The 22,406-nt window shown below is 61.8% G+C and overlaps 1 protein-coding gene across 4 annotated transcripts in view; it reads right to left on the bottom strand.

Annotated features, from left to right (window-relative positions):
• The window catches only part of ZMIZ1 (zinc finger MIZ-type containing 1), a 213,501-nt gene that overhangs the window by 11,946 nt on the left and 179,149 nt on the right, over positions 1–22,406 (bottom strand). For 3 of the 4 annotated variants that reach the window (XM_062215320.1, XM_062215317.1, XM_062215318.1), the window contains 9 exons: positions 18,645–18,789; positions 9,072–9,186; positions 8,083–8,300; positions 6,881–7,079; positions 5,678–5,968; positions 3,237–3,419; positions 2,402–2,479; positions 1,647–1,821; positions 1,212–1,353 (listed from right to left, as the gene is read on the bottom strand). In XM_062215320.1, the coding sequence (XP_062071304.1) occupies positions 1,212–1,353; positions 1,647–1,821; positions 2,402–2,479; positions 3,237–3,419; positions 5,678–5,968; positions 6,881–7,079; positions 8,083–8,300; positions 9,072–9,186; positions 18,645–18,789 (1,546 nt within the window). The remainder of the gene's footprint in view (positions 1–1,211; positions 1,354–1,646; positions 1,822–2,401; positions 2,480–3,236; positions 3,420–5,677; positions 5,969–6,880; positions 7,080–8,082; positions 8,301–9,071; positions 9,187–18,644; positions 18,790–22,406) is intronic. The other variant, XM_062215319.1, reaches the window with a different exon arrangement.

The raw sequence follows: 22,406 nt of genomic DNA, 5'->3' as shown, positions 1-22,406 counted from the left end.
CAGACCCCCAGTGCAGCAGCCCTCCCAGGCCAGAGTTCTCTCTGCTTTGCAGACCCCAAGAGGTGGGCCCCGAGCGTGCATCAGCAAAGGGGCTCTGTATGTCCCACACACGTGGGCCAACCATGCAGACAGCAGGTGGCCTCTCGGGCAAGGGCACTCCCAGGTAAGGAGAGTGGGTGAGCAGGGGCCCCAGCCCAGCTCGTGCCCTCCAGCCCAAGCGTCCTGAATGCTTGCGCATGCCAGCTCTCTCCCAGAGCACTGTTGTAGCCAGCTCAGCCCAGGGGAGGCAGTGGCAAGGCATGTGTGTACGTGTGTGTGTGCGCGAGTGGATGAGTGTGCACATGCCCAGTGGGAGTCCCTCTCTAGCCCTTAAGATGCTCTCTGGGCAGCTGGTGGCAGTGGGGGCCCGGGTGGCACCCCCAGTCCCAGGCAGGGTGAGCCAGAGCCTTGCCTGAGAGCAAAGGACCCAGGTGAGGGAAACCCACGGGATCCGTCACCCAGGAGACCCAGGCCCCAGTCTTGGCCCGGCCCCTCGCTAGCTGGGAGGGTTCACAGGCATCAGCTCACTTATCTGCTCTCAGTTCTCTGTCAAAGAGGAAGGCAGTGCCTACTCCCAGGATCAAAGCAGACCACACTCAACACGGGGGCTCACGTTCAAGTTCACGATTGCCGTTCCGTCCTGCCAAGTCAGCCCTTGGGTCCCAGCCACTCTTCCCCTCTCAATCTTTTGTATTTCCATTTATCCAAAAGGCAGAGAGACATGGATTTCCCACGTGCCGGTTCACTCCCCAAGTGCTCACAAGAGCCGGGGCTGGGCCATGAGCCTGGAACTGTATCTCAGTCTCTCACGTGGGTGGCAGGGACCCAGGTACTTGGGCTATCATCTGCTGCCTCCCAGGGGACACACTAGCAGAAGCTGGAATCGGAAGCAGAGATGGAACTCGAACCCAGGACACTTCAATGTGGGATGTGGGTGTCCCAAGCACATGCCTGTCCCAGCACTCAGGACCAGGCTGGGTGAGTTACTCCCCACCCGAGGGCCATGACACCTGGGTGGTTCATTCACCCCCAGGGCCTCCACATTCCCTGTGACGTCCCGCCAGGGCGGAGCCCAGCCAGTGATGCCGAGCAGGCGAAAGTGACAGCAAGATGCTGCTGCCCGCAGGGGGCCCAGGGAAGTGACCCCAGGCGCCTCGCGCAGCCTCGCTCACCTCCACATCAGCGTCTGGTGGACCGTGGGCCGCAGGTGGAACACGTGGTTGCTGACAGCTAGGTTGTGCTCCAGGCGGAAGGGCTCCAGCACCACGCCGTCCCGCACGGGGAAGGTGAGCCGTAGCTCGTCGTTGTGGTTGGCTGGGTGGGCAGGGGGGGCCGGGTGAGCCTGGGTGGGCTCCGACACCACCCACGGTGGGCCGGATGCAGGTGCTGGGCCGTGCCCCTGTCCCGCCAGACCCCACTTCTTCCCCACTCAACCCCATGCTCTGCAAGCCCCCTCTTCTGCAGCTGGGAGCTGCCCTCCCTCCCAGCCTCCGGGCAGGTGGTGTGAAAGGCTGTGGGCGGCCCCACCTCCATCTCCCCCGTCCCTCTGGGTGGCGTTGCTCTGCTCTCTGCTCCCCCTTACCCTACTGCTCTGGTGGGACCCTCACCTGGGGGCGGCGGCAGGGCACTCATATTTGGCTTGATGTCAGGCGGGAAGGGAGGTTTGACGTCTTGGCTGGGGGACAGGTAGGGGGGGATGCTGCTCCCGGGGGTCATGGGGGGTGTGGGGTTCCCTGGGACAGGCGAGTGGGGGTAATTTGCCACAGGAACTGGCCTGGGAGGCTGGAGGGAGAGAGAAAGCACATGTAGGTTATAATTGCAGGGACAAAGAAGGGGCCGTGGCTATGGGCCCACACCCCATTCCACCCCGGGGGAGAGCCCACTGTGTGTCTCTTCCTCCCCCAGGAGACATGGGGGCTTGGCAAGTGCCCCCCCCCCCCCATCTGAGCCTCTCCTGTGTCAGGTGGACGCAACGCCCCCACCACTGGGCAGGCTGCGGCTCCAGGGGCAGGGACTTGTCTAGTCCACTCTGTGAGGAGTGTACAGCTGCCCACATCAACAGCCTGCAGCCCCACCCCACCCACCCCAGCAAGTGCCTGCTTCCCCGGGGCCCACACCCCCTCACACCTGGCCTCATTTGCTTCCCGGACTAGCCAGGCCCACACCTAGCCTCAGCTCACCCACTTGGGGCAATAGATTCAGTCCTGGGCATGTCTGTGCCCCAGAGCAAGTGACCAGGAAGTGCACCCCCACCGTGGACCCCCCCAGATGTCCCGAGAGGCTGGGGTAGGAAGGGTGTGCACTCCGAAATGCCAACAACTGCCTGTGGGTTGGAACTTTTAGAACGGAAGTCAGCACGTACCCTGTTGACATTCCCTTGGCTGTAGCTGCTGTAACTGCTTCCCGAGAAGGTGTTATTTTGTCCATTAAACTGTTCTGGCTAGGAAAACAAGACAGACAAGGGTCTGAGTGGCGGGTAGCAAAGTGCCAGAAGCCTGTTCTCCCTTCTGCTCGGAGCTCCTGCGGGGGGACAGGGATGCGGCTGCCAGGGTGGGCAGGGGCCGGTGCTGGCCTCTGTCTGTCCGCAGCTTTTCACATAGCCAGAGAGTTTATGACATAAGAGCGCTGAGGGTAGTGACACTGGAGCACAAGAGCCAACCTCCACAGCAGATGCCCCGTAAGCTGCTTCAGTTCTTGGGCTGAGAAATCCAAAACTGTCTTTTTACTCCCGAGAATGTATTTTGTAAGAACCCTGAAGGAGGAGAAGCCCACGTCCCTGAAGACGGTCATCCTAGTGCTATTTCAGAAGTGACGAGTGAGACGCCTCCCAAGTGTCCAACAGGGAGACAGGCACCCCCAGTGGACGCTGCAGCGTCTAAGTACTGCGCTCACACCTTCAGGTTAGGTGACCAAAGATTCAACATCACAGCGGTAGTAACTGTGGCTGGCAGGGAGAGGAGTTCAGAAGGCGGTGTGGACACCGCCGGGCTGTGTGCCTGATCGCTCACAGTGTGCTCTACTTCCTGTTACGTTTCCTGTCCATGCCACCCGTAAGGAAGAGGAAAGCACTGAGGCCCATGAGAACAGGAATGACAGCCAGTCCTCCTGGCCACAGAAACGCAGCTCCAGCACACGGGGACACCCGGGAATGTCTGCCCGCCCCTCAGTGCCCACGGGGGCTGGGGAGGGGAACTCACCTTGTAATACTGCCCCATGTTGACCGTGGGGGGCGGGTACTGCCCGGCACTGGGCTGGCTCGGCATCCTTTGCCCGGGGTAGTTGGGGGAGGTGAGCGGCCTCGGAGGGTTGGGGGTGGGGTACTGGCCTGGCTGGGTGGGGAACTGGCTGTTTGGTCCGTATTGCTGGTTTCCATAGTTGGGCTGTGGTGGCAGAGAAAGGCCAAGGGAAAGGTCGTCAGGTGACACGGAGCCGAGCTGTTAAGCTGAACACCAGGGCACGCCCGCCTCCCCATGGTTTCCACCTGCGAAAGGCACTCCCCCGCCCCGCCCCCACACCCACCTGTCAAGGAGAGAGGCTGAACCCCATGACGTCCGTGGCCCCTCCTGGCCCTGAGCCCCAGGGACATTCCTTCTGCCCAACTGTCTCCAAGGACACGTGCAGAGACTCGTCCAGGCCACTGGGAGGGGCTCCACTCTCCAGTCCCCTGTGCCTCTCTCTAGTGCACGCATCCAGGTCGTGTCCCTCAGTGTGACCAAGGAATGCAGACAACTGGACAACTGACGCTGCTGCCTTCTGGGGCTGACTCTGGGTGGCTGTCCCATCCCCCACACCAAGCACACCACACCCTGGGTTCAATTCTGGGCCACGGTCCCCCTGCCATCTAGGCAGAGGCTGGGAGAGCCAGGCTGGAGCACCAAGACCACCCCACTGGGGAGGGGCGATGTACAGAGCAACAGTGCCACTCTCCTTGGCCTCTAGGCTTACAGGTCCAACTAGCAGCTGCGCCCCGGAGGCTGGCAGAGGGCAGGGCCTCCATCAGTGCCTGCTCACCAAATGAATGAAGGGCCTGGGGGTACGTGCCAGACTGCAGAATGTTCTGGGACTCACGCGGCGGCCATACAGCTGCTCTCTGCATGACACTGTCTCTCATCACTTAAGGTATGAAAGTGGCTGATGCCTGCCTGCCCACCAGGCTGGAGAAGAGGCCAAGGTGGGACCAGGTGCCCTGACGCAAGTCACCCTGAGGTTCCAACAGTTCAAACACAGGATGAGTGTGTCATGGGGAGGTGGAGGCCCCCTGGGCAGGGACCACCTGGAGGCACAGTCCAGGGCCAGGCAGCTTTAGCTGGGGAGCAGCAGCACGCTATGAAGAGGATGATTGGCAAAAACACCTAGGAGTCTTGTGGCAGGCGACAGCCAGGAGCCTGGCGCTGTGGCACGTGCAAGGGCTGGCGCCAGTGACTGGGAATCTCATTGGGGCTGGTGGTCCCGAGGTTGGACTGACAGATACGGGAGCTCAAAGCTCCCCTGAGGACAGGCAGGGGCAGGGGCACAGGGGCAGGGGCAGGCCTTGACCCAGCCTCCTGGACAATGAGGAAGACCCTGACGGCCCCCTCTTGAGCTCAGGACGCCTCTGCAGTTGCTAAGCCACCCAGCCCGGGGCCAGAGTGGATGTGAAAGGTAACGGCATGGACCTGATCATCTGGCCACCTGACTGTTGCAAAGCCAAGTTGAAGGCCACGCTTCTGAGGCCAGAGAGGAAGAGGAAGCTCCTTCTGAGGACGGGTGTGCTGGGGCCCCCGACTCAGCCAGGGGTTTCATGGAGCGAGGGAGACGTCTGCTGGGTCGGGATTCTGAAGGACAACTAAACCCTTATCCAAGCACCCAGATAGGCCAGTGGTAGCTGCAAACTTCTTTCCTGAAGGTGGACACCCCCTCCAGGAAGTCTGTCTTCTCTGATTCTTGTTGAGTCCTGGACAACCTGCTGTATGTCATCCCCTTGTGGGCCCCAGCTTAAGCCTTTACTGTCCTTGTAATTAGGATGCTGGTTAAGATACTTGTATCCCATCTTGCAATAACATGGTCTGGCTCCCGACCGAATCCAACTTCCTGCTAGTGCACACCCCAGGGGGCAGCAGGTGACGGCTTAAGTACTTGGGTTTCTGCTGCCCGCCCGAGAGACCTGGACTGAATTCCCGGCTCTGGGCTTTGGCCCCGTCCCAGTCTCCACAGGCATTTGGGGAGCGAATCAGTGGATGGCTGGGGGAGTCTTCCCGTGGGCACGAGCAACCCAAGGAGGCCCTGAGCCCATCACCCAGCCAGCGCCAAAGCCAGCACAGGAAGTGGGAACAGCAACTACTTCTTGCTCAACAGCCCCACCTGCTGGCCTGGGATAGAGCGCTTCATGAGCAACACCCTGGGTGGCGGGCAGGCTGGATGGAGGCGTGTCACTGGCATTCATAAAGGAGGAAACGGACTGGAGGTGGCAGGGGGACCTACTCAGGTTCTTCCAGGTGGCAAATGGCAGGGCCAGGCCTCCAACCCAGGTGCACTGACTCCCAACCCAAGACCCTTCCTCTTGGTCCATGGTTTTAGAGGTGGCGCCGGGCACTGCCCGTGGCCCCTGTGTCTGGCAGCCCAGACCTCCCACTGCCCGCCTGCCTGCTGCCACACTCACCTCTCCCGGGTATGGCCTCTTAATGCTCTGAATGGGAAGGGACTGGGGCCGGGGGCCCGGGTAGGTCTGCTGGGGCATCCGCTGCCCGTGTGTACCAAAGGGGCTGATGCCGGGCGGCCGGGGCTGGTTCATGCCCATGGGAGGGCCGCTCATCCCCGAGGGCGTCATGCCAGCCGCCATGCTGGCAGGGTTCATGCTGCCCCCCATGGAGGCAGGCCCCCTCGGCCCGGGCTGGTTCATGAATTGGCTGTTATACGCCTGGGTGGGACCCATCTGGAAAGAGGAACAGACCTTCAACGGGAGAAGAAGAAGAAAAAAAAAAGAATAAAATGCCACATGCATTGAAAGTGCAGGGAGGGAGGGTGGGGGGCGAGGGACGGGGGCACTTTCCTGTGTGGTTGCTGCTGGGGACAAGACCCCAGGGGATGACTTGTCCTCTGGGGCTCACTGCTGCCCTCTGCAGGCCGCACAGGAAAGATGCCGCTCGGGGTGGGGGAGGTGTTAGGGGGTGGGTCGCAGTCACTCCAGTGCACAGGCAGCATTTCCGGGGCGGGGGGGTGGTGGTGGCAGGCAGGGAACAGGGAAAAGGGTGCAGGGACCGGGAGGGTTACGGAGGGTGGAGGCGGATGAGGATGGAGGCGGGAGCCCCAATGAGGCACATCCCGGTGTCTGGAAACCCTGGCCCCACTGTAGGTCCCCTGTGGCTGCAAACACTGCTCCCATCCACAGCGTCTGGCTGGCCCCCAGCTTCTACTTCCGCTCACTGTCCTCTGGGGGCTCCCGCTCTCCTCCCATCCCCCCATCCTTCAGAAACCCAGGGGAGCAGCTCTGGGGCCCTGGCAGAGCTCAGATGGGGCAACCAGGACAGCACTGGTGTCAGAGGCCACCCAGGGATGGAGGGGAACAGGGCCACCTTTAGACATTGAGCCTGTTCTCCACTGAGCGGGAGGCCCAGAGAGCGATCTGGAACTTGGTTTCCCATAGGCAGACACACACGAGCCACCCACCCCACACGGGCACTCAAATCCTCCCTGCCACACCCACACCCCAGCACACGCCCCCTCCACGCTCCAGAGAAAACCCAAACATACCCTGAAGCCACCAGCTCCCCCACAATCACCAACACCCCAACTCTGACTTCCCCAGGGACTGTCCACCTGGCGGGCTGGACGGGGCTGGACCAGGATGGGCAGGGGCCCTTACCGGTCCGTACTGGTTCATGTCCTTGTTCTGCGTCTCTTGCAAGGCTGCCACAGTGGCTGTGGCCGTGGCCGTGGCCGTGGCCGCCGCCGCTGCCACTGCAGCTGCTGCGGCGGCTGCCGCCGGCTGAGTGAAGTCAGCAGGCGGCCTGGTGTGCGGAGGGATGCCCATGCCTGCGGGGGCGCTAGGACCCCCAGGGTAACTGCGGGGAGAGGACGGACGAGTTAGAGCCTGGGTCTACAGATGAACCCGGGACAAGCCTTGCACTGGGAGGGAGACGGCGGGGCTCACTAGTCAATGAGGCCGCAGGGCCTCCTGGGGTTGGCAGCCATGTGTGCCACCAGGTGACACACCAGCTGCTGGGATCTTGGAGCCCTCACTGGGTGCTGGGTGGAGAAGGCAGGGTGCCAAGGGCCAGTGGGTGCTTCTGCTTGTCTGCACCCAGCCCACCTCACGTCCCCAGAGCTCCTGTCTGCTGCGCCCCCCACCAGACTCTCAGCTTTGGCCCCGCTCTGCCTCCAGAGCGGATGGTCCTCAATTGCTTAACAGTCCTTGGGCAACTGGTCACCCTGCCCCACCCTGTCGCCACCCCCGAGCTGACCTTCACGTCCCCAGAGGCAGCGAGCTGCACGTCTCCCAGTTTATAAAGATACGAGGCAGAGAAGGGTCATTCTGAGGAAGGAGGAGGCGGCCCTCCCATCTGCACGGGCCATTGGCTGTAAGAGTGTGGCCGCTGCAAGTCAGCCGCTGGACCAGAGACAGAGCTCGCTGGCGTGCCTCGGGCCAGGATCACGGAGCTGGGATTTTTTTTTTTTTCTTCTTTTCTTTTTTTACAGGCAGAGTGGACAGTGAGAGAGAGAGAGACAGACAGAAAGGTCTTCCCTTTGCCGTTGGTTCACCCTCCAATGGCCGCCGCGGTAGGCGCGCTGCGGCCTGCGCACCGCGCTGATCTGATGGCAGGAGCCAGGTGCTTATCCTGGTCTCCCATGGGGTGCAGGGCCCAAGCACTTGGGCCATCCTCCACTGCACTCCCTGGCCACAGCAGAGAGCTGGCCTGGAAGAGGGGCAACCGGGACAGGATCGGTGCCCCGACCGGGACTAGAACCCAGTGTGCCGGCACCGCAAGGCGGAGGATTAGCCTAGTGAGCCGCGGCGCCGGCCACGGAGCTGGGATTTAAACTGGACCCTTCCCCCTGGATGCTTACCTGGCCCCGAAGCCCCCGCTGCCGGGGTAGTTGGGCCGGCCGTACATGCCCTGTTGGATGTAGGGCTGCGCGGGGCCGGCCTTGGCCGAGAACTGCTGCTGCTGCCCAGCGAACTGAGGGGAGTTGAGGCCGGGGTTGCTGGTGGTCATGCCCGACGCCATGGGGTTGCCGCCTGGATTCATGGGGTTGTTGGCATTGGCCATGGGGTTCCCAAGGACCTGGGGGCAGGCAGAGTGGTCATGTGGAGGGGAAGAAGAAGAAAGGCAGGGGGCGGGGGAGATAGGAGGAGACAGAGAGAGGAGGGCTGGCCTGAACTGCTCTCTGGTGCGCCAGTGATCAGCGGGGCTGGGGCTGGAAAGCAGGTGGAGAGGAGGTGAGAACTTCAGCCTCTGGATGGGGGGTGGGGGGTGAGGGATGAGGGTGTACTTGGGGCCTGCAAAGCCAGCTCAAGCGGCTCCCAAGGCCTGGGCAGTTGTGGGAAAGGGGAGCGAGGTGGGTCCTGCCCCTGGTGGCCAGTGGGGCAGAGGGAGAGGGCAGGCAGAGGCTGCCGCTCTAGGGGCTCAGGTAAGTGGCGCCCGCTGGCCCCCAAGGCTCTTGTACACCTGCAGTCGAGGCAGGGGGAGAACTGGAGGCCAGAGAATGAGAAGCCTGGGGCTCAGGTTTGGGCTTGTCCCAAGTTTAAGGCACGAAGGATCACTGAAATCCGTTCCGGGTCACCCCTGGGATTAGAGCGCTGAGGCCAATCACGCACAGGAGCTTCTCCTGCTTGTCCAACCACAGTCCACATGGCCAGGGAAGGCCCTCCGACCGGCAGGTGGAAGCCACTCCTCCAGGAAGGCCCCAGGAGGGGACAGATCCCAGGCGCCCGGCTCCTGAGGCAGGTGTAGATGTTCCTTGGGCTGAGGGGGTCCTGACAGCTGGGTCCCACCCTCCCTCGCCAGGGGCCGAATCCAGGAGATGGTGGAGGCTCCAGGCTGAGAGGCTCTTACCTGGCTCTGGGACGTGTTGGTCACTCCCCAAACGGTGGTGACCACGGAGAGGGAGCCGGGAGGCTGGTTGGTGCTTTGTTGCCAAGGGACAGAGTCATAGGGGAAGGAGCCATCACTGCAGAGAGAGAGAGAGAGCACACATTCTTTTTTTTTTTTTTTTTTTGACAGGCAGAGTGGACAGTGAGAGAGAGAGACAGAGAGAAAGGTCTTCCTTTTGCCGTTGATTCACCCTCCAATGGCCGCTGTGGCTGGTGCACTGCGCTGATCCGAAGCCAGGAGCCAGGTGCTTCTCCTGGTCTCCCATGGGGTGCAGGGCCCAAGCACTTGGGCCATCCTCCACTGCACTCCCAGGCCACAGCAGAGAGCTGGCCTGGAAGAGGGGCAACCGGGACAGAATCCGGCGCCCCAACAGGGACTAGAACCCGGTGTGCCGGCGCCACAGGTGGAGGATTAGCCTGTTGAGCCACGGCGCCAACCGAGAGCACACATTCTCAGGGCTGGCGGACACAGGCTCAGCTGCACGCGTTCTAGGTGACCCCCACCCCCGGCCCAGGCCTGTCAGGTGCCCGACACAGAACAGGTGCACCTTGCAGGTCACAGCAGGCTGTGTGCCAGTTGCCCTGTCTCCTTCAGCTGCTGTGGGGGCTGCCCCACGCTAGCCGATTCACCTCAGCCTGGCGTCCGCAGGCCACGCCGTGGAGCCAGCGGCAGGGCCTGAGGCTCCACCTGAGCGCCAGGCTCTGACTCCACGCGGCCTTCAGGAAGGAGCCCGGGTCCCCCTGCACTCCCCCTGCCCTCGGAACTGCCTGGCGCCTTCTAGGCAAGGGCTGCGGGGGGCGCGAGGCCCAGAGTCTCTTCCCGCCTCCTCCTGAGCCGGGGACAACGTGGTGGCTGTGGGCTCAGGCCTGCCTGTCCCGCTCGCTCCCTGCCCCCACCGTGGCATCTCCCACAATCCCCTCCTCAAAGACCTAAGACCCTCTGCACAAAGTCCTCCAGTAGCTACGGTGTTTACGGAGCAAAGTCCACACCCTTAATGACTGACCCTGCGCGCTACCCCCATCCCCGCATCCTGCTTCGCTCCGACCTCTCCCAGAGCTGCTCCTGGGTGGGCGTCGCTGCCCCTCCACCAACCCCCGCCTGGGGAGATTCCACTTCACAAGCAAGGGCTTCCCCTCGGCCCCCTGGCTAACTGCCCTGGAGCCACAGAGCAGGGCCCTGCAGGGCCCGGGGGAGCGGCCCCTTTAGTCTAAGGGAGAGAGGACACTCACGTCCCAAGGCAGCCCCTCTCAGCTCACCGAGCTCAACTCCAGGGGCTGTGTGGCCACTGCCTGCCACCCCACCCTCACAGGGGTTCCCAGGGTGGGTTCCGATCTGAGAGATGCTTCTGGGCAGAGAAGCAGGCTGCCCACTGCGAGGGAAGGCACTCGGTTTGCGTCTGATAACACAAGTTCTCCAAGCACGAGAGACAGCTTTCTGTAGAGCTGGCCGACCACCCTACCTGCCCTCCGCCAGAGCCCCTACCCCAGTACACACACACACACGCGCGCGCGCGCACACACACACATGCACACACCCTGTGATGCCGAAGATGGCGACCCTCTGCTTTTCTGCTCTTCCCAGACTCGGTCTCCTCATCTGTAAAGTGGGCATAAGAAAGATTCCTCCCCTCCCCGACCCGTTCCCAACTGCAAGTCACAAACCCTAAGTGGACCATGGCTCAGAACACGAAGCCGCCAGGCGTGAGCACACAGTAGGGCTGAACGGCACTCCTGCCTTGCTCTTATGGACAAACATCGGTGTGGCCTGGGCCATGTCTGCTGCAGGCCTCGGTCAAGGCCCCAGCAGCCTGGGTCGGACAAGGCTGGAGTCAAAAAGGCTTCCTGGGCTGTGAGGTGATACACACGTCTGCATGGCTGCGGGAAATGGCCAGACTTGGCCGTGGGGGCGTGAGCGGGGCTCAGCGGCCGTGCAGAGGCGCGGCCCAGGGGCACAGACTAGTGGGGAGCCCAGGCAGGGTGGGTGGGGAGAAGACAGGACAGATAGCTCCTCAGGAGGTGGGGCCAGGAGGACCTGTGCTCTTCCAGGGCTGCATAGCCAAGGCACACATGAGCTGTGCAGACCATGGTCTCAGAAACAGACAGGATGGGGCCCGCGCTGTGGCCCAGCGGGTTAAGCCACCACCTTCGACTCCCACATTCCAGAAGAGCGCCAGTTCTGGTCCTGGATGCTCCTCTTCCAATCCAGCTCCCTGCTAATGCCCCTGGGAAAGCAGTGAGGATGGCCCAAGTTCTTGGGCCCCTGCTACCCATGTAGGAGACCAGGATGAAGCTCCTGGCTCCTGCCTTTGCCTTGGCCATTGTGGCCATTTGGGGAGTGAACCAGTGGATGAAAGCTCTCTCTCTCCCCCTCTCTATTTTTTTTTTTTTTTTAATTTTTGACAGGCAGAGTGGACAGTGAGAGAGAGAGAGACAGAGAGAAAGGTCTTCCTTTGCCGTTGGTTCACCCTCCAATGGCCACCGCGGTTGGCGCGCTGCGGCCGGCGCACCGCGCTGATCAGATGGCAGGAGCCAGGCGCTTATCCTGGTCTCCCATGGGGTGCAGGGCCCAAGATTTGGGCCATCCTCCACTGCACTCCCTGGCCACAGCAGAGAGCTGGCCTGGAAGAGGGGCAACCGGGACAGGATTGGTGCCCCGACCAGGACTAGAACCCGGTGTGCCGGCGCCGCAAGGCGGAGGATTAGCCTAGTGAGCCGCGGCGCCGGCCTTCTCTCCCCCTCTCTAATTCCTGGACCTGCACAGGGCTCCCATGCTCCGTGGGCTGGACAGCATCTGCCAGCTATAACCAAACACAAGCCCGAGTGTGTCTTCTCTCCCGACTCCCACCCTGTGTCCCCAGCAACCAGTGTAGACAGAAGGTGCTGTCCTGGCACACGCTTGGCCAGGCTCAGGAAACAGTGGCTCCCCGCCGCGGCCCCAGAGCCCTCTGGAGCCCAGCAGAGCCCCGCGGGGACCAGGGACCAGCAGCTGCTCCTCTGCCACCTCGGTGGGGAGGTCCCAGCTCACCAGGGACCCTTTGCATGAGGCCCACAGACAACAAACTCCCAGGTGCCCTGCAGCCCCTGGGTGGGCCTTGTGGGTGGAAACCGGCTCCTTCCTGTTTCGCCCCTGCCCCCCCAAACCAGGTGAGTAGCAATGTTAACCAGCGTTCCCAAACCGGGCATCCTCTGGCTGGCTAGACGGTCCCTGCACACCCAGTGTGCGCTCGAGCCTCGGGGGTGGGACGTGCACCCGTACCCTGCACAGGGGTGGTACCCTGCAGGGGCGGGCTCAGGGCGGGCCTGCTTCCACACGTACCTACTTGCAAAAGCAGAAGTGGCAGTCGCACCGACAGCTGTGAGTCATCCGGGGGAGATGGCTCATGCTGTCACCGAGCAGGCTCTCGCCCCCACAGGCCCACCACAGCCAGGGGACCCACACACCCGCCCTGCCTCCCCCAGGGGTTGCCCAGGCCCTGTGCCTAAGGACTATGGACAAACCAGGCTCCTGGGCTGCTTGCTACCAGGGAGGCAGGAACATCTGGCCCGTGGGCTGTATAAGACCCGCGAAATCATCCAGTCTGGCCCTGCCAAGGCAGCCACAGGTGGGACTTGAACTTCACTACGTCTGCGGCAGGCTGATTTTGAAGTTGATGATTTTGTATGGCCCATGAACAACGTTGTAAGTACCCAAATGGCTCCTGGCAGAAAAAAAAAAGGCTGCCTCACTTACCCAAGGGAAATTGTACGGAGGCCAGGAGGATCCCTGGGACGCCAGGAGGGTCCCTGGGACCTCACTGCCCCCTGACAACAACTGTTTGGCCTGCAGACATGCTCAGACACGGCCCAGGTGCCTGGCTTCTCAGGGCTGCTCCTGGGAGACCAGCCCTCTCCCCTGTCCAACAGGAGCAACTGTGCGCAGGGAGGCCAGAGGCCCTGGGGTCAAAGAAGCCCATTCTGCAAAGCTGCTCCCCTCTGCACACCCCTAATATGCCAGGGCCTGGTCTCATGCCACAGGCTGCCCCCACATCCTGCTGCCCCCACCCAGGCACCCGGGCCAGAGCCCTTTGGGGTCTCAGCCTGAGGGGCCTGGGACACGGCCAGGCCTGGAAAGCCACTCATTCTTCCCAGGCTCCTCCAGAGGCTACCTCCTCCAGGAAGCCCCGGCGTATCAGCCTCCTCCCACTCCCACGGCTCCAGTGACACCCTCCTGCCTTTTTCCTTCTGTCCTAGGAGCCCTCTTCACACACCTGTGGGGCTCAGGGTTGCTAACCAACAGCGCCTCCCTGTGTTCCCTGTGGGAGGGACGCCAAGAACAAATGAACTCGTGATGCTGACTGCCCACCACCTACCAGCAGTGTGCCCATGACCATGGCATCGGCACCTGGGGCCAGGAAGTGAGAGTGACCGAGAGGGAAGCGACATGCCCAGCCCTCACTCCATAGACCTCAGCGCTCTCATCTGTCCAGCGGGGATCGCTGCGGCCCCCACCCCTGAATTCGGGCTGTTGTGAGGTTCCAGTGTTAGTGTCCAGCAGGGGCCAGGCGCCAAGGGCAGTGTCCAGCAAGCCTCCTCGGCCACAGAAGCTGCTGGTGGCGGTCACTGTTGTCACGACTGACTGAGTGGCCTCCAGAGGCCAGAAGTCGGGTGAAGCGACCTTCAGCTAAGCTCTCCTCTGATCCCCTGCTGGCTGGGTTCAGTGGCCACATCTCCGAGGGGCTGAGCTGGCCCACGGCAGGGACGCCAGGCCACCATCAGGCACACGGTCTCAGGGAGCCTGGGATCCCGGGGAGCAGGCACGCCCCAGGGAGGTGATCTGGAAGCCGACCAGAGTCCCAGGAAAGGGGCCGCCTTTTGGGAGCTCTCAGGGAAGTCATTCTGCAAAGCTGGGGGTCAAAGGTTAACAGTGAAAAAACTCCAGGGAGTGTCCGGGAACAAACGCTTCTCCCCGCCTGCTTCAGCCTGGCCTGGCTGTGTGCACAGACCCTGGTGGCTCTCGGGAGCACGGGGACTGGAGATTTCTGAGGCTGATATGCAAATGACAGGGTGGGGGTTGGGAGAGAGCACCTCCATGGCCTCTGGGACCAAACCTTGGCTGGGCCACTGATGATTTCTGTGACCTGGGACCCATGCCTTTGAGTCAGCCTCAACTTGCTCATCTGTAACGTGGGCCTCACTCTCCTGGGGTACAGTGTAAGAACACGTTCTGGCCGGCGCTGTGGCTCAACAGGCTAATCCTCCGCCTTGTGGCGCCGGCATACCGGGTTCTAGTCCCGGTCAGGGTGCCAGATTCTGTCCCGGTTGCCCCTCTTCCAGGCCAGCTCTCTGCTATGGCCCGGGAGTGCAGTGGAGGATGGCCCAAGTGCTTGGGCCCTGCACCCATATGGGAGACCAGGAGAAGCACCTGGCTCCTGGCTTCAGATCAGCGCGATGTGCCAGCCGCAGCGGCCATTGGAGGGTGAACAAACGGCAAAGGAAGACCTTTCTCTCTGTCTCTCTCTCTCACTGTCCACTCTGCTTGTCAAAAAAAAAAAAAAAAAAAAAAAGAACACGTTCTAGCTCTCCAGCCCAGCCACGGTGCAGGTACCCGTGCTGACCTGATGATACCACGAAGACGTTTGGAACTTTTGCTCCTATGCTTCCAATGGGAGGGGGGCTGTTATCACTGCTGGGGCCTCTGAGGCTTTCCTAGGCCTTCTCTGCTCTAGCTGGTGAACTCCTACCTAGACCTCAAAGCCCAGTCTGCACGCTCCCTTTTCTAAGTCTCCTAAGCAGAACCAGGGGCCTCTCTGGCACTCCCGTAGCACCTTTTCCCATAGATTTCACAGAGAGGATGATTTACAAGTCTGTGCACCTGCTCAGCGGCACCGGGTAGAGCTGGCCGTGAGAAAATGAGCAGGCACAGGAAGGGGAATGAGGATTGCGGGCTCTGGGACACTCGTGACGCTCACAGAAGGAAGAGGGGGGAGGGCTGAGTTACTTCTTCCCTTGCACTTGTAACCACCACTTTATTTGGAAGAAATAACCAATTCCCATGAAGAGTACCGTCAGACCCTAATTAATTCTCCTGCTCCGGCTAGATCAGTTCCATCGTCGGCAAGGCTGGAGCGTTCTCGCTAATGAAATGGCGCGCCAGCCGGGGGCTGAGGCTCCCGCTCTCTAATTTAGGGGAGCCATTAGCAGCGTCCTCCAGCATCACCGTTACTGGGGCTCACTTCCTTCCCTCCCCGCGGGGACACCCGGAGAGGAGCTTGTGCAGCTCGCTGTATTTTACAGGGTGTTAAAATGTTCTACTAGGAAGGAGGGAAGGGAAAGATTCGTGCACCCTGGCAATCGGGGGCTGATGGAGCATGGACTTATGGTTCTTTCAATTCTCCCTTTCATTGCCTTTCCCAAAAAAATTGTGTTCTGGGGGCCAGAAGAGCCTCCTGCAAGCTGAGCTTTGGTTTGGTGACACAGAGAGAGCTAAACATGACAGCTGTGAAGACGGTGTGTGGCGGCTGAGGGTTGGTTTGGGTGGGTCCTTCCTGGTGGCCGACCACGCGTGAGCAGTGGGAGTGGGATGCGCCAGGCTGAGGGGACCACGAGTGAGCGCACGCAGGGACACGACCCGTGCGCCCGGCGTGGCAGCGGGCACACAGGGCCTGCCACTGCTGTGTCCTTTCCGTGGAGGAGACACTGAGGCAAAGGGAGGTGAAGGAACTGCCTGAGGCCGGGAGGTGGCAGAGCTGAGGCTCGGTGCCCTGCAGCTGCTTCCCAGGGCTGCGCCCCCACCTGCTGCACCCAGGAGGCCGCAGTGCCTGCACCTGGGAGATGAAGGGCGACGCCCCCTTGATCTTGGAGTCTACCCCAGCTCAAGCTGGCTTTGATTGTAATCAAATTAACAGCATAAACCAGATTTATTAGGCTCTTAATTACCTTTGCAACACTGATTTGCATATGGACAATGTGCTAATCACAAACGGCTTTTTTCGCCGTCCATTAAAAACCTGGGAGAGGAAGGCACAAATACTTGTTGACATCAAGTTCAGGCTACTGCGGGGACTTGGAAGATGTCCTGTGGCCCGGTCACTGGCCGGGACACCCCCAGGCCTGTCCTGGTCACCTCCTCCGCCCCCATCTCATGGAACATTCTGGAAACCTGGGCACCTTCCTTGAGCACAGAGACACTTATGGCTGGAGTGCCGCGGCAGCCTTCACAAACCATGGATGCCCAGCCCTCCTCACAACCCTCTGAGGCTGCGTCAGAGACAGTGAGGGTCTCGACCTGGAGGCACAGCCCTGGCAGAAGAACTCAGACCCCAACATGCAGCCTCGGGCCGTGGCACCACCCTCAGTGCCTGCGGTGCCCCAATTCCAGAACGACTACAGTCTTGGGGGATGGGGGATGGGGTTTCACGCTTCTGGGCTCTGCTGCAGCTCCCCCACCCCCGTCCCCTGCTTGTGCTCAGAACCTGCAGGCAAGACTCCCTGTCTCCAAACAGCCAGACACCTCCAGGCACCAGAGCCTAAGCAGCCCAGGGTCCCCTGCTCCCCACCAGGCAACAGAACTGCTGGGATGATGGACTGAGACAGGCGGGAGCGCCCCCCACCCATTCTGCCCTCGCCTTTCCTCGTGGGCTGGGAAACATCAGGGGCTGAAAAGGTGATGCCCCCCCCCCCTGCCCCAGCAGACCCAGGAGACGTCCCCTGGGGAATAAGGAGCGACAGCTTCTAGCCAGCTGGCCACGGTGTGTCCTGGGAACAGTTCTGGCCAGGACATGGGACCGGGGATCTGGCCTTGGTTCAGCCAATGACACTTCTTCCCAGTTTCAACTGCCCCACTATAAAAGGACTAACAGCCTGAGCTGCAGGTGGACCACTGGATGGCTCCCCCCCCTATCAGGCTAACCGCCGGACACCACAGCTCACTGCTTGGGAGTGGCCAGCAGAGCACCATGTGTTGTTTACTGCCCGGCTCTGCCCCTCGCTGGCTGTGTGTTCTTGGACAAGTCACTGTCCCACTCTGGGCCTGTTTCCCTTCTGCTTCCTGAAGGCCATAGCATAACTACCAGACCGGTCTTGGAGTCCTCAGACCACCTGCACTGCATTCTCCATCCATCCACGGGACCTCCAGGGAACTGAACTGGTGACGCAGTCCTGGGTGGCGGCCAGCGACTCTGCGGCTTGCGGCACTTCTTGGAAAGCCCATTTGATTTCATGGAATGCACTTGCCCTCTCCTAGACTAAGTTGTTCAAGGTCAAGATCTTCCATTCTCCAGGCTGCCTCCTAGCATCCGGCCTGCCTGCCTTCCTCCTTCAGAACCCAGGGCCCAGTCCCATGCACCTCTCCCCAACCCTGCCTCACTAAGTCCCTCATTTTGCCCCAGTGAGTCTAGCTGGGTTCAGACAAAGGCGGCCTCCGGCTGGGGTGGAAGGGAGAAGGAGGCGGGCCCAGCCTCTCTGGAGCACTGGCTTTTAACCCGGGTGACGCCCCTATTCCTGGAATGTACGTGGGTGCTCTCGGTGCTACGAGGCTTGGGCGAGGGGCACTGTCATTAGACGGGGCAGCCGCGGAACGTTCAAGGACCCAGATTCTAAATGCTTTGCAAAGCCCTGCACTACAACTGCCCTGGCCACAAGCCAGCCCCATGAGGACACGCCGCGCAGGAGGGAGGCAGCCGGGGCCGTCAGTGACCCTGGGTGGCGACGGGCTTGCCGTGGCACAAAGTGCCTCTGACCAAGGCAGGTAACCACATGTCAGGAGCGATCCTGCCCAGGCAGGGCACCGGACCTGATGAGTGTTAAGGTCTTTTCCAGCTCCAAGAGTCAACAAGCCTCTAATTTGATTTATAAAGCGTGTTTGACACCCGAGTTCCAGGCAGCCCCTTGTCGGCACGACCCAGGGCCGCCTGCAGCGTGCTCTGGGCTGCAGGTCGGTCCGCCGCTCGGGCTGGATAATGAGAACCAAGCTCTGACTGCACATGCCCCTCCTGGTCATTAGTGCGGATGCGCCCGGGGAGTGCAGACAGCGTGACAGGCCGTGCTGCCGCAGGGTCAGCCCGCAGAGCGCTGGCACGCAGCACCCCTGGCTCAGCAAGGCATGCCGGAGATAATTAACCAGGGGCATCTCCAGTGCTGACCGCGGGCTCCTTCTGAGGTTGGCGCACGGTGGACCAGCCTCTTCCTCCGTGACTGCCCTTGAGTCTCCCAGCAAACCCGTTCCTTTCTCCTGTCTGTGATCCCAGCTGCTGGTGGCCCTGGCCTGCCTCTGCCTCTGTTCCTAGCTGGGGTGTGGCCTGCTGGGGACTTCATCCACCCCAGCTCTCCGTGGGCTCAGGAAGGCCCTGAATTCAGGATGTCTAGCTGCCCCCCCAGAAGCAGAAAGAGTCCAAGGCACAAAGCAGCCAGGTTTGGGCGTCCTGGAGTGTTCCACCTGTCTGGATGGCGACCCACAAACAATAAGTGCATCTCAAGGCTGTGCAGAGGCCCCGCCCCCAGGGGCTGCACAGCACCCGGGCAGCCCTGGCTCCGCCCCCAGCATCCTGTGCTCGCTCACCTGTGCGACAGAGTGGGTTTCATGGAGCTCATGGAGTTGAGGGGGGGCTGCATGGGGAGTTTCCCGGGGGGGTCGCTCTGGCGGCTCTTCTGATGTCGGAGCAGGAGCAGGCGGCCGAGCTCCTCACACCAGGAGGACAGCAGGGCTGCGAGGAAAGACAGGAAGTCAGTGGGCACCTCGGCCCCCACGCCCAGCCACGCCCGGCCCCACAGCACCCTCCCTGCACCAGGAGTTGTGGACGCCAACTCCGCTTCCAGATTCCTGGGACGCCAGGAAAGTCACTAAGCCTGAAGAGGCCTCAGTGTTCCCAGCTGTAAAATGGGACTGACCCCAGAAGGAGCACTCAGAAACATCTATCTCTAGTAGACCAGGGAGGGCTGGTTTGGGTGGCCATTGTCCTAAGTACTGGGCAGAGGCAGTGGACAGAGCAGAGAATCCAGATGGTGGGCGGGAGGGAGGGCAGAGATGGCGTCCAGGGGTCCCAACACAGACTGTGTCAAGGCGAGGCCGGGGACCAGCTGCTACCCCAGGACACCTCCGCGAAGCCCCCATCTTGACGTGGCCACTGGGTGGTGTCAAAAGCCACCTAGGCTTGGACACAACCCACAGGTACTCTCCCCAAAACGCCTGCCCAGAAAATGTACATGTACAGCACACGCCTTCCGGTCATGTGTACCCTGGGTCCCTGCATGGCTGGGCACAAATGCTCACGAGGACAAAGGATTTCAGGGTGGAGGGGGCCCGGCACCCAACGCAGAGCACATGAGAGCCATCCATGGCCAGGCAGAGAGGGCCTTGCAGGGGTAGGATGCTACCCTTAGGGCCCACATGCCTCGATCAGCCCCCTCGCTGGCCATCCGCCCAAAGCTGCAAGGAGCTGAGGCTTAGGGGCTCAGTGAGAGACTGGGTCCGGTCACCATCCACTGTGTGACTCCGAGGAGCTCACACAGCCCCTCTGGGCCTCAGTCTCCTTAGAGCTCAGGAGGGGTCGTGGCTCTCTCCCTGCCTTCCTCCCCAGACAGTGAGGAAAGCTATGGAGACCGTGCAGAAGCACAAAAGGTGCCTGGGCTCGGCCGATGCCCCCCTCCTGCCCTGGGCGCGCCTGCCACCTTGGCCAGGGCTTACGTGCACCATACCTGCTCAGCCACACGGCCGGACGCAGAACCCACCCCGAGACCCCCTTGGACACGGCGCGACATGCATTTGCATCCCTGTCTCCCTGTGACTCTCCACAGTCCTCGACATCAGCTGCTGTGGCCCCCATTCTACAGATGAGCAGATGGAGGCTCGGGCAGGTGGATTCCTGGTAACCACCAGCGAGGGGCAGGGCAGGGGTGGGTGCTTGTGCCCTGGGCCCACATCCTGGTGGTGGAGCCTGAGGCTGGACCAGAGGGTGGGGAGGACTTAAAACCCTGCAGAAGGCAAATCTTCAAGTAAGGATCCCCTCGGGCCTCTCAGAGCCACCTTCTCCACCGTGCTCAGCTGGCATCAGGGGCAGACGCCCACACGCACAAAGACCAGCAGGGCCTGGGCCTGGCTGCTGCTTCAGGCTGCCCAGATCCTGGGTGGGGATCCTATGCCCCTTCAAGCCCCGGGAGGTGGAGCCACAGCTGTTGGGTACACCTGCTTGGCTGGGGCAGTGTGCAGAGACACCCCATCATGGCTCCCCCAGGTGGCACCTGTTTCTGCTTCCTGGTGGTGGTGGGGGCGAGGCAGTAGTGGATGGGCTTGACTCCACAAAGATGCAGCCTGGCCCTCTCCACAGGGTGCCCATGCTACCACTCACACAGGGAGGAGGGTGTTGGAGAGAAGAGCCCTCCCCCCCCCCCCCGCCTGGCAAATGCCCCTACACGGGGGCCCCCAGCACACACCTGCTGTGGCTGGCGGGAAGGCGGCCTCTTTGGTGAGCCTGCAGCCAGCAGGAACGAGTTTCCAGACTGCTCGTCTTCTCCCGGGCCCCTAGTTACGGCTGCTCGTGTGGGGGCACTGGGCATCTGAAAACTCATTTGCACGCCAGGCACGAGGGCCGGCTCCGCTGCCAGCACAAAGGACGGCTGCAGATGGTGCCGCCTGCTGCCCGCCCCACCCCTCCCAGCCCTCGCTCCTCCCGGGGGCCTGCCGCGCCAGAGGATTCGGGGCTTTCCTTCAATGTCACGGGCCGCCGCCCGCTCGGCCAAGGACAGCCCTGGCCTTGCTATCCCTAGTGGAGCGGTTTTCCATGAAGGGAACACAGGCAGGCTGGCTATGTGGCAGGGCCTGGCTGTGTGGTCTGGCAGGCTGCAGGCAGATGTGTACGGCAGCCACGGCTCAGCGCAGGTGCCCGCAAGGCGACCTTCTAACCAAGAAGGATGGGAGCAGGCAGCGAGGGGGGCACCACCCCTCACCCCAAGGCGGGTCGCAGAGGCACGGCGGATGCAATGCACACTCTACTGAGGCAAAAACCAACACGAGGTGTCCTAAGGCCAATGCTTAGGGGCAACATCCGGGGATCTGCAGCCAAAGAGGGGGAGTCTGGGCACTGTTGGAGCAGCAGGCAGGCTGACAGGGCCAGACCAGGAAGGCGGGGCCCACGCGATGACACAGAGTGACACGGCTGGGTCACGCAGTCCGAGCTGGGGACATGTCTCTGACCTGCCTTTGGCCTGTGTGCTTACTGGGTGTGGCATGAACGGCCCCAGGACAGGAAGGCCTGGTGTGATGGCCAGCGTGCACTGGCCAGGGCAGGACAGCTCCTGTTCCACCCTGAGCCCTCCCTGCAGGAGGAGTGGCCCTCTCTGCTGGCCAGGACAGCCAGCTTTGTGCCGTAAGCTCTACTCATGGCCGGCCTGAGACCTTCTTTTCAAACAAGAAGGCCCGTTCTACAAAGCACGGTTGGACGGGCCCCAGGATGGCTCTGACCGCTTCCCCTGGCCGCAGGCTCGAGCACACGTCCCCTGCAGAGCTGTCGACACTCGCCATTCAGACCCCCGGCTGCCCTCCGCGGAACTGAGCGCTAAAAGGTGAGACACCCCAACACGTGCTGCGGGGTATGCGTCCTCTGTGGCCCCCTTGCAAGCTGGGATGTTGGTGGAGGGAGGGCCTTCTGCCTGTCAGAGACCAGGAGGCAGGGGTAGGCAGGACCCTCCTCCTGGGCTTCTGACACAGCTGAGGTAGCACCCCTTGCCCCCTCTGCTCCGGCAGGATCTGTGTTGGGCACACCCAGCTGCGAATGCATGTGGCCGAGTGCCAAGGGTGGTTCCTAAAGAGCCTCCCCCTAATGGGGACTGGGCCCGTGCAGCAAGCAGGTAGGGGCTGAGTTGGGTGGGGCACCCAGGAGCCGGGGCGTCCAGGCTGGTAGGGAGCCAGGCTCTGCACCCAGCCCTACCCCTCTCACCCTCCCCAGTGCATCCAGACACTATGCCAAGGACCTCGGGTCCTCCCAGCTGACCTCACAATGCCCACAGCTTGGGCCAGGGCAATGGGCCATTGCTTCACACCCCAACTGCCCGCTCTGGGCCTCAGCTCTGGTTTCCAAGCACTCCCCAAATCTCTCAGCATACACTGGGAAAACACGCACCACCCAGCAAGCCTAGCCCAACTCATCATCTTTGTCACCAGGCTCCCACCACGCAGATCCATCCACATCTTAGGCACCGAGGTGTTTGGTCACTCACACAATAGCCATCTGAGAAACAACTGCTAAGCACCTGTTGTGTGCAGAGCCCACGGCTGGGGTCGTCCCCCCACCCCAAAACCTGGTGTTGCTCACACTGTGAAGTTCAG

The sequence above is a fragment of the Lepus europaeus genome, chromosome 17, assembly GCF_033115175.1.
Source record: "Lepus europaeus isolate LE1 chromosome 17, mLepTim1.pri, whole genome shotgun sequence".
Lineage (NCBI taxonomy): Eukaryota > Metazoa > Chordata > Mammalia > Lagomorpha > Leporidae > Lepus > Lepus europaeus.
Note: the sequence above shows the minus strand (reverse complement) of the source record. Positions and strands in the feature narration are given on the sequence as shown.